The sequence below is a fragment of the Hevea brasiliensis genome, chromosome 2, assembly GCF_030052815.1.
Source record: "Hevea brasiliensis isolate MT/VB/25A 57/8 chromosome 2, ASM3005281v1, whole genome shotgun sequence".
NCBI classification, from domain to species: Eukaryota; Viridiplantae; Streptophyta; class Magnoliopsida; order Malpighiales; family Euphorbiaceae; genus Hevea; species Hevea brasiliensis.
The window spans coordinates 103,336,716-103,348,839 of NC_079494.1; the positions used below are offsets into that span (position 1 = coordinate 103,336,716).

The window sequence follows — 12,124 nt, forward strand, 5'->3', positions numbered from 1 at the left end:
AGAACAAAATTTGATTACTTTAAATAGTATCATATGACATAAATATAATAATTTTAAAATCTTATGTGACAGTACCGGGGGAACACCACTATGTTATATATATATATATATATATATATATATATATATATATATATATATATATATATATTGGCTAAAGGGGAGTGACACTTACCTCTTAAATTTGCTTAAATGTTACCTCTCCTTTATGGGTGAAGGAGAAATTCTTTTTAATATTTTTTTTATCATTTTATAAATTTATTTATAATTATAACCATAATTTATTTTATAATAATATTTTATTACTCTTATTTAATTTTTATCATATTTTTAATTATATATCAATTACAATTAATTATTATCTTTGATCTTAATCATTTATCTGGTTGACTATTACTTTAGTAATTTCCTATCCCACTTCGACCATTACGCCGATCAAACTAAACTTAAATCTTAGTTTCTCTAGGTCACTCTATAATTTAATTCACTCTATAATTTAATTCTTGAAATTTAATAAAATTTATAATTTAATTTTTATATTTTTAAAATCAAATAATTTAATTTTTAATATTTAATAAAATTTATAATTTAATTTTTATTATTAAAATTTCAATTAAATTATCATTAATTCAAATTAAAATAATTCAGATGTCTTTAACTCTATTTTTAATATGAAAATAATTTAGTTATTGATATTTTATTTTATTGACAATTTAGTCTTAAATTTTAGTTAAACCTATAAATTAATTCCTATAATTTTAAAACCAAACAACTTAATCTTTGCCATTTTAATAAACTTACAAGTTAGTTCATACTGTTAAAATTGTAATTAATTTCTCATTAAGGCTCTGTTTATTTCAGGGAATATAACTTGCATATAAAAAATATTTTTCATTATTTTATTGCAATGTTAAATTAATAATATGTATTTATTTTATATATGTATAAATGTTTTTATATTTTAATAAAATTATCAAAGTCTAAAAAATAAAAAATAACTTTCTATTTTACAAAAAAAAAATCAATTTCCTTAAAAATGACTTAGTTTTCCATTTGACAAGGAAGATATTTTCTTTTTAACTAATTTTCCTTATTGCTCCAAACACTATAAAATTTGGAAAACGTTTTCTAGGATAATATTTTTCAAAAAATAAATAGAGCCTAAATTTAGCAAAAATACCAAAATTCTTTTAATTTTATTTTCAATCTGAAAATAATTTAATCCTTGAAGTTTTATTTTAATAACAATTTATGTCCATATTCATTTTTTTTTCTTTTTTATATATAACAATATAATATAATACATGACAATATTATAAATTGATATATATATATAATATTAAAATAATAATGACAAACATAATTTTATAATATTATAAGGGCTTATTTATAAATTGTTATAATATTTGAGGATTAATTTGTAAAATAAATGGATGATTTTGTAATTTAATAAAATTTTTAAGGACCTTAAAGTAATTAATCAATATTTTAATAAATTTAACTAAATTGTTAATAAAATAAAATTTTAGGGACTAAATTATTAAGAAAATAAAATGTAAGGGACTAAATTGTTTTCTTATTAAAAATAAAAATAAGGGTATTTTAATTATTTTTACTAAAATTAATGGTAACTTAATAAAATTTTAATGGTAGGAATTAAATTGTAAGTTTGATTAAATTTTAAGGATTAAATTATTTGATTTTGAAAATATAGGGACTACTTTATAGATTTTATCAAATCTGAAGGAGTAAATTATAGTTTACTATTTTTTTAATGTATTAATTAAATTATCTATAAAAGATGTTAATAATTAATAAGCACTTTTTTTTTCATACGCCCGCATTTACACGTAATTATATTTTATTATTTTTAATAGTAAGTATTTAAATACAATTGTAAATTTATTATAATTTATCCAAAATTGTTAATAAAAATTCATAGTTCATCTTTTTAATGAAGTAAATGAATAAATAAATAATAAAATGATTAAATATTAATTTTATAATATCTATAGTTTAAGACAAGAATACATGAATTGCTATGAGATGAGATCAATAATTTAATTTGGTGATATTGAGTGAGAAGAAAGGAACTTGCCTATCAAATAATAAACCATTAGGATAAATATGAACTAGCCCCATTAGGAGGAGATTAATATTAACTAAATTAAGATTTCGTTTATTTTGTAAAAAATAATTCATATATGAAAAATATTTTCTATAAAAAAAATATTTTTAAAAAAATTTTTTTTATGAAAATTTTTTTCTTTATTTGATTGTAATGTTGAATTAAAAAATGTGTTTATATTATATAAGTACAAGTATTTTTATATTTCAATAAAATTATCAAGATATAAAAAATAAAAAATAATTTAATTTTCCTTTTGATTTGGAAAATAATTTTTATTAACTCATTTTTCTGAGTGACTCTAACGCAATAAAATGTGAAAAATATTTTTTGTGAAATAAACAAAGTTTAAAAATTAACTTAGTTTCTTTAAACATCTAAACAATATTAATAAATATGAAAAGTTATAAAGACAATAATTATTTTTTATTAATCTCGTACCAAACACTCTATTAGTATTAATGTATTGTGATTATCAATCAGCAATAGTCATATCAAATAATAAACTTTATAATAGAAAAAAATAGGCACATTCACTTAAAACATGAGAGTGTAAAATGATTATTAATAGATGAAGAAACTTTGGTTTATAAAAATCATTGTATTTCACTATAAAATTTAGTAAATTATAATTTAGTTATTCAAATTTTGATTCATAGCTCAAAAGGCACCAAAATTATATGTCGTGCTTTAATCCAAGTCGAGGTGAAATAAATCTTGTAATCTATGTGGATTGTTGTAAAATAAGTGAGACATTACAAAAGTTTGTTGTCCCACATTGCTTAAAGGAGAAGTTTCATAGCCTTATAACCTAACACTTTATATGAACTTTTGAAGAGCAACTCAAGGCCTATAGGATAGGCCTATTTATTACCCAATGACTTGTAAAAATTGTGTTCTTTTTTCCTTGCTTTAGATGGATACTGAGACACATAGAAAACTTTGATGTACTCTTACATAATAATTCTTCTCTTCTCCTTTTAAGTATTTTATAAATGTTGCTTATGCTCCTATTCTTGAAGAACAAAAGAGCTTGTTGAATCTTGGAGTGAAATGTACTGTATCTGAGTTATATAGAGAGGTAAAAATACTCTTTAAGACAGGGACCTATCATACCCCAAGCTTGTAATTCTCTTTACTACCGGCCATATTATTCCAACAATCAAAAGAGTATTTCTTATCATGGATGTTACAAAAATTACTATTGTTCCTATCATCAATAATGGCAAGTGTGCTGTCAACAACACTTTTGTTGTTGTCTAATAGAACTCTACTGTCAGTGACGGAGCAAGAATTTTAGTTTAGGGGAGCTAAATTAAAATATATAATTTATTAATAAATTACTTATTTAGGTGTTGATTAAAGGGATTGATTAACTAATGATAATAATCGTTTCATAACTATAAAATAAAAATGTTTAATAAATATAATAATAAAAATAAACACTTTAATTTTTTGTTAAAAGTTGATTTACTAAAACTTAAATGGAATTGATATTAGTTGAAAAATATAATGAATGATTAATATTGTGAATTGTTAAAGCTAAAATATATTGATGGCTTAATATTAAAAATTTTATTTAATTTATCTCAAATCTATTTCTTTAAAAAAAATTATGAAAGCAAAATTAGTTAAAATTATAGATTAAATAAAATAAAAAAAATTATGAAAAGCAAATTTAATTAAAATTATAGATTAAATAAATTAAAAAACATGATTTAACTTGAGTATGAAGACATTTTAGCAAGAGAAAAAAATTCCAAAATAGTGATGAGATTATAAAAAGAAAGTTATTAATGTTTTAAATTGATGAAAAAAAAGGAGAGAATTATGTTAGACTTTTTTTTAGTGATATTATCTAATAATTTAAATTTTAAAAAATAGAAATCGATGATCGGAGATTTATTAGATGAAAAAATGATAAAATAAAATTAATGAAAAATATAGGGCCAAAAGACAATAACGATTTGAATTTTTTGTTTAGTATGAGAATTTGTATTTTATTGTATTATTCTTTTAATAAAGAATTTGAATTTTTTTAATGTAAAATTACTATTAAACTCATTTAAAGCTTTTAAAACCCTCAATATTCTATATTCATCAAAATTTAATATGAGAATAGAAAAAAAATTTGAAAAATTACCATTAAATCCTTGAAAATTTTCAAAATTTCAAAGAGCCCCAATGCCTCTCTTGGCCTATCCTTGGCTCTATCACTGTCTACCATCCATTCACTATTCCTGCCTTCCAAAGCATTTCTAGACATGATAAATATTGAACCTTTTAATGGTTGCTGCTTAGGAGGGAAATCTAAGCCCTGTAGATTGATGTTGAGCATCATCAGGACCGACCTAACCTAACATTCTCTAGCAACAGACATTCCACAAAGAGATGATCCAAAGATTCAATCTCAGCTTCACACATCAAACAACCACCTTCTATTAACACTCCAATATGTATCAGAAGATCTTTATTAGGTACATAGGTAGAACAAACTCTCCAAACCAAGTTTTTAACCTTAGGAGGCATTTTCAATTGCCACAATTTTGGCCAAAAAGGCATCATGGCAATAGTCCATGCATCCGTAGCCCCTATACATAACCTGCAATATGCACTCTTCACTATACACAAGCCACAACTCTTTCCACTTCACTGCCACTTATTCTCTCCATCTCCTATAGCCAAGGGAATCTATAAAATCAACTCCTAATCTTGCTCATTAAAAAGGTCCCGAGGAACTTAAACATCCCACTACACTCCATTATTACTTAACAAGGAAATTCACTTTAAAGTCCTCCATTCCAGGACATATTGAAAAAGATATCCACGGATTGTATAAATTCAACAGTTATAGGTCTAACCAAACTGAAATAGAATTACTTTAGCTCACCTTCTACAAACAACCAAACTTCAACATTAGAATGGTTGCAAATATATTGCACCATCCACAGCTCGGATTGTGACCTAACAATGCATCTAAAAGGCCCACTTTAGGGAAATACCGAGCCTTTTAAACCCTAGATACAAGTGCCTTGGGATCTATTAGCAATTTCCACTCTGCTTTCCTAATAATGCGAGATTAAACTCATGAATCCTATGAAAATTCAATCCTCTTAAGTCTTTACTTTGGCATATAGGCTGAATATATAAGTTCATTCATGAACTTTATCAAAACAAGAACTCTCATGATACCCTAAACTAGCACTTTAAATTTTTAAAATATCTCATGACACATCTTAATTTCAGTTAATATCTCATGACATAACTCAACTCTTATAAAAAGTAAAATTATGATATCCTTAAAATCGAGAGTGAACTTCAATTGTGTTGATATGGCGATCAGTCCATTTTTCTAGGAAAAGGAATTCATTATCCTTTTCAACTCCTAGCATAGATCAAGAGGCAGTTAAAAAAACACTCATTGCATGCTAAAAATCAACTTGCACCATTGATTTCAATAATATTTCTTTAGATTAAAGTTTAATTACACTTTTATATTTATTAAGAAAATTTAATTTAATTAATTTTTAAATTTTTATTTAATTTAATTTAAACTCAATTTAACTTAAAATTAACTAAATTAAACTTTCTTAATAAATACAAAAATTAAATTAAATATTTTACCATATTTCTTTTCTCCCACGACTTATCTTTCGGATACCCCAACATTTCCCTCTTGTTATATACATGGAAGGAGTGGCGGTAGGACTCATTGGAACCCCGTAAAAAGTCCTTGTGGGTGGAGTAGATTTAATTTGAGAGATCCAATGGCAAAAGAAAATAATTAAAAAAAAAAATTCCAAGAAAATAAGAATAACTGAATTTGACAAGAGAACTTAATTTCATTTCTATACAGAGCCTGCTCTACTAGATCCGCCCCTCTGCACTCCGCATTTCCTCCCTGAGAAATGCGAACCTGAAGATCTATCCATCTGTTACCTTTAGAGAGAGAAAGATACCAATTTTAGAGAGAGACAGATATGGGGTGTACGTTTTCTGGGCTGAATGCGCTGTACGACGCCGTGAACGGAGGAGCTGACGTTTGGATCAATGAGAACAGGTTCAGGATCGTCAGGCAGCTAGGTGAAGGTGGTTTTGCCTATGTCTACTTGGTCAAGGAGGTCGTCACTGACTCTTCTGCTTCCCCCGGTGGTGGCGGTGGTGGCCTTGCCAAGAAAGTCAAGGACACTTCTCATATTTCTGGTACTTGTTCCTTGTTCACCCTTTCTCTTTTTTCTCATGATTTTCCACTTTGTCAAATGCCACTTGGTAATTTATCCTGATCCTTGAAATTGGCGGCAAATTTTGATAATTTGTTATGGATTTTAGGTGATTATGAGTATTCAACAGTTTGAATCTTTGATCTAATTGATCTCCTATTCTGAGATGATATTCTTTGATTTTAGCGTTAAATTGTAATTTTGCAATGGTGTGACTGGAATAATTATGCAGATGATGGAACTTATGCAATGAAGAAAGTTCTCATTCAGAACAATGAGCAATTGGAGTTGGTTCGGGAAGAGATTCGCGTCTCATCCCTGTTCAGCCACCCCAACCTGCTTCCTCTTCTTGATCATGCTATTATTGCTGTAAAGGTAATGACCTCCACTGGTTCTTCATGTTTACCTGAAAGTTATTTTCTTGGGTGTTTTTGATTTTTGTTATCGGACATATCTGGTTGCTTGCAAGCGTGGTCTAAAATTGGTTGAAGATGTTCAGTGTATAACATGTTGTAGTCAACTTCGAATTAGAACTTTGGTCCCTCATCCATTAGAAGTACAACCACTGTGTGAAGTTGAGGGAAACAGTAAGACATAAAGCAAAAGACCATAATTATGTTTCTTTACTGGCACGGGCATACACGCTTACATGTTTTTGCAAGTTTTAAAGCGTGCTGCTCAGGTTTTGACATGTAAAGTTGCAATTTAGTTCATTAATTAGCAGCTTATGGTGCTGAATATTATTTGAAATAGAATGTCAGAAAATGATATTAGCTTTTGCACATGATGCACCTACCTTCAAGAGAACCTGAAAATGTCAAGTTTAATCATATATGGATTTAAGTTGTCAACCATTATGATCATGGTGGTTTGCTAGAATGTCAAAACATCTTGATAGCTGTTACCAAAACATTGGATCAAAAGTAAAGTGTTAGGTGGCAAGTAGAACTACTGAGAGCACCCAGAAGTTCCAATAGTGATCTTATGCCACCTTTATTTCATTGATGAAGCCTCTGTACTCTTCTATTTCAATGAATTGATTTATGCCTGAATATCTTTTATTTGCTAGGCTAATCAAGAGGGCTCTTGGAACCACGAGGCTTATTTGTTATTTCCAGTTCACTTGGATGGAACCTTACTGGACAATTCCAAAGTTATGAAAGCTAAAAAGGAGTTCTTTTCTACTTCAGATGTCCTTCAAATATTTCGTCAGGTGAAGAGGAATCAACTACTATTTCATATCTTTTCTTTTTTTCTTTTTTTTTCCCCTCTTATGCAATGCACTTTTATGGGCTTGAACTAACTTTTCTTCAAATGCCACCACCTTGTCTAAAGGAAAAACTCTACCTCGCGTTGACAAGATGTATTTATTTTAATCACTATTGTAAATACACTATCTAGTCAAATATCTTTTCAATAACCATCAGAATTTACTGATTACTTGAAAATCACAATCTGCAGTTTTCTACTCAATTTGGAAATGATGTTTTGTAGTTTTCTTTATTGTTAAATAAAGCAGAATGTATATGGATGTTCTTCCTTTTTCTTTTGCATCAATGGCACTCAAATAGCATTCATGTCATTATTTTAATATGTTATAAGCATTGTCACTAACAAAAATCTGTTCTGCAGCTTTGTGCTGGACTGAAACATATGCACAGTCTTGATCCTCCATATGCACACAATGATGTTAAACCTGGTAATATACTTCTCACACACAGGAAAGGACAACCACCTCTTGCCATATTGATGGATTTTGGGAGTGCTGGACCTGCAAGGAGGCAAATCCGATCTCGTTCAGAGGCACTACAGTTACAGGTGCACATTTTTGCTCTCCTTTCCTTTTCATATTTTTTTTATTTATATTATACTTAATTATTTTCTTTTGACCAATATTACTGTTCGCATGCTGCTTTCCCCAATATATCTGTTATATCTTCACTAATGCACTTACATGATCTTTGAAGTTTCATGGCTTTAGAATTTTACTTTCTTTGTTCTTAACATCTGTTATATTCAATTATTATTTTAATCCAAATACGTAATTTGGCAACCATGGCTTTGCTTTTCTATAATTTTTTTTGACAATATAACTGTAATTATGATTGGATTTTGGCTGCCAATTGTGTAGGAATGGGCATCTGAACATTGTTCAGCACCCTTTAGAGCTCCTGAGTTGTGGGATTGCCCAAGTCATGCAGACATTGACGAGAGAACTGATATTTGGTCATTAGGATGCACACTATATGCAATAATGTGAGGTTCAATATTCTTTTGCCATTGTTTATTTTCATTCATTTTTGTCAATCTTTTTTTTTTTCATATTGCCTTTTTTTTTTTTTTAAATTTTGTTTATCAGCTTTTTGGTTGTTCATACTTCTACTGTCCCATTATTGATAGGGGGTTGTAAAGTGTAAACTAATGGGTTGGGCCAAGTTATAGCATACTCAAGCAAGTTGTACCAGAAATCACTATATACGCATTGATTAATGATCTGAATCACGTGATTTGGATCATGAATAATTGATAATTTAGGATGTTGAAATCAATATTGCAACATGAATATGTTAGGTAGTAGCCCTAACAGTAGATATTCCAAAGAAGAAACTAGAATAATAGAATAGAAGAGAGAGAGAGAGAGAGAGAGAGGAATTTTAGAGAGAAGATGGGGAATATTATTGATCATAATTCAAAATGTCTAATATAGATATTTCAACTCCCTTTTATAACAGATTCTCCTTCAATTCCCTAATAACTTCTCTTTAGCACCTAACAGCTGTCACTGCTCATAGTATCCCTCCAAAACAATTAATAACTATTCAATAGACCTAACAAACTTTCCCTCCGCAATTCTAATTTGCTCTACTAGCCCAATTACATATTCCTTTCCTTATTTCTATATTTTCTCCTTCTCTACGTAACAATACCCTCTCCATTAGAGCATTCTTGACCCCAAGAATGCTGGAAGTCAGGAAATTGAGCTTAGATAAATGTGGCATCTTTCCAAGTGGCATCCTTAGCTGGCACTTTGAACCAGAATTTCTTTCTTTCTTTCTTTCTTTCTTCCTTACTTTCTTTTTCTTTTTCCTCTTCTAATATGATCAGATTGGAGAATTGCAGCAGATGTCAACTGCCCCTGGTTGCCCATGAATGAAATCATAGGTTTTGAGAAAAGATTAGGTCTAAACTTCCATTTGAGAAAAGACACATGAAAGTATGAACTATTAATTGACAAAGAGCTAACTCTTTTTCTTTGTTTTCTCCAAATTTCCAATTTTTGTTCCTTTTGATCGCCATACCACTTGATGTCTAGCCATAAATGGAAGCCATCTCATACTTTTCCTTAACATTTTCTTCAAAAGGAAAAATGCTCTCTGCAGAATTCTTTTCATCAATTCTTATAACACTTTGTCATTGTTGCACAAATTTCCAATGCAATCATCCCTCGACAAGGAATTTATTTTCTTCCCCTGTCTTCTCCATATCTCAAACTCATTCTCCTTGATAATATGATTACATGATCTCAACTCAAATAGACTACCACCAAGATTCCAATACTTCTCTTCTTCATAAACTTCCATGTCTTCTTTAATAAAAACATTCTCAGCAAGAGGAACAACCTTTTTGTTTCCAGAAATTTTAACAAGTCTAGGGCCAAGAAACATACCTTTTAAGATTTCAATATTTTTAACAGCAATATTGATACCTATGTCATCTTGAATCCTAAGGATAGAGTTGAGGAAAAGGATAGATTGCTGGACCCAGCTAGATTGGACTAAGGCTTATTTGAGTGGAGCTCTGTGGAGTATTAATGAATTCAGCATTGGAAATTGAAACTAATTTATTTTAGGATATTAACTTTGTGGTCCTTTTATATTGTAGTCTGAAAGCTTCAGCCTTAAGCTTGATAGATTCTAATAAAATCAATGACATTTAACCTTCAAGCTTGACTGAGTCTAATTTTATGGGCTTTAGAATCTGAGCTTCACTTGAATTTGAAGAAAGTCCAAACTTAGGCATTTTGAAGCTTGGGTTAGCAAATAAATATCAAGCTTGAACTCAGGTTAGTTGAAAATTGGACCTAAAGCCAATGCAACTATTTAGCTGCTTTTAAGATTTTTTTATTTCTTCCAATCTTTAAAATAATATAAAAGGTCAAATTCCATTAAATTTTGATTGGCCCACCGCGAGGTAATGGTAGGTCAACTTGAAAATGCCAAAAGCCCCAATTCTCATAAATGAGGTGGGCTGCCACCTGATATTTGGTCATGGGCGCATCAGGTGCTGTGCTTCTTGTTGATGTGGGAAGTCCTACATCTTCCTCTTTTTCTTCTTCCCTTCTTTTCCTTTGATTTTGTGCCTACATTTCAAATTTAATGTCTTTCATCAAGTGATCCACTTTAGGGATATGACCAATTGTCATGAAAATCCTGCAGCATGCTAAAATTTGGAATCAGTTTTTAAGCTAATTTATCACTGGAACACTGGCTTTCACAGCCTAAAGTTGGTGATTAATAAACTTCTGTAAAATTTTGAATGTGCGAGTAACAAACATAAGTTCTAATTAAGTTCGTTTACTAACGTAATTGTGTTTAGCCCACCTTTGCTAGTAATCACTTCATTTGTTAAATAAGCCTAAAATTTGTTTTCAAACTCATTTATTGAACCTAATAAAAGCATAATGAGCTTGTGACCAAATTCACTGGTCTCCTTACTGCCATACTGTTCATGGAACCAACTCTGCCCACTGTCTTGCTTCATCTTTAGGATTGGATGTCAATTAGAAATTTTTTTCTTTCCCCATCAAACAAAAATGGAGGAAAAGATTTACTTGCTGAGATCATCTATAGATTTGTCTTAGAACAATGTTTTCCCCTCACATTTTTCCCTACTTTCCTACTTTGATTTTCTTGTTTATATCAAATATGAAGGTACTTTCTCATGTGTATTTGTGTGCTTATGCATGAAGTCTTTGTTACCGAACATCTGAGTCAAATCACATCCATCAGTGGTGGCCCTTTTTAGATCATATGTATGTGCATTTATTTGCCATGCATAAACTGAATAGAGTGATGTAATTTTCTCCAGTTACCAGCATTCCCCTCTTATATTGCTAGTAATTCTGGAAATTTATGAGTCCTATAAACATGAAGCTCGACCTTTTTGATTTCTCAAGTGTGCTGCTACATTTTACCTATTACTTATGGCTGATTCGACAGGTATGGGGTATCCCCATTTGAGTATGCACTTGGAGAGTCTGGAGGAAGCTTACAACTGGCCATAGTAAATGCACAAATAAAGTGGCCAGCTGGGCCTAATCCTCCATATCCAGAATCTCTACATAAGTTTGTGACCTGGATGCTTCAGCCACAGGCAGCAGTTCGCCCTTGCATCGATGATATTATAATTCATGTTGACAAGTTGATCTCAAAGTTTTCTCATTGATGTGAAGTGGAACAAAAATGTACTGCATTGACAATGCGGCAATTGGCCATGCACTTTCAGCAACTAGGTTGTGCATAAGTGGATGTGTATGTTCAAAATACTTGAAAATGGCAGTGAAAGAAAATAGAAGTTCCTTGTTAAAAAGAGTAACAGTTAAAGAGATTATTTTTTGTTTTTTTTTTTGGGCGTAGTTTTGGATGTTAGTGTATCGTTGTCACAGCTATTTAATTTTATGTTCTGTAGTAATTTATGAAAAGATCATCCCGTGCCAACCCAATATTCAATTTCTTAGATGAACAATGATAATCGGTGATAATTGCCCATTTATGTA

At 29.7% G+C, this 12,124-nt stretch overlaps 1 protein-coding gene across 1 annotated transcript; it reads left to right on the forward strand.

Annotated features, from left to right (window-relative positions):
* The first annotated feature begins 5,838 nt into the window (after nucleotides 1-5,838).
* LOC110672636 (uncharacterized) lies at nucleotides 5,839-12,124 on the forward strand. Its single transcript, XM_058136981.1, has 6 exons — nucleotides 5,839-6,331; nucleotides 6,581-6,723; nucleotides 7,418-7,561; nucleotides 7,981-8,166; nucleotides 8,480-8,604; nucleotides 11,568-12,124. The coding sequence occupies exons 1-6, from the start codon at nucleotides 6,109-6,111 to the stop codon at nucleotides 11,791-11,793; spliced, it is 1,047 nt and encodes a 348-aa protein (XP_057992964.1). The 5' UTR covers nucleotides 5,839-6,108; the 3' UTR covers nucleotides 11,794-12,124.

Coding starts and splice junctions, on each gene's coding strand:
- LOC110672636 (XM_058136981.1), top strand. CDS start 6,109: ATGGGGTGTACGTTTTCTGGGCTGAATGCGCTGTACGACGCCGTGAAC. Junction 7,562..7,980: donor TCCTTCAAATATTTCGTCAG/GTGAAGAGGAAT, acceptor TCTGTTCTGCAG/CTTTGTGCTGGACTGAAACA. Junction 8,167..8,479: donor CAGAGGCACTACAGTTACAG/GTGCACATTTTT, acceptor CCAATTGTGTAG/GAATGGGCATCTGAACATTG.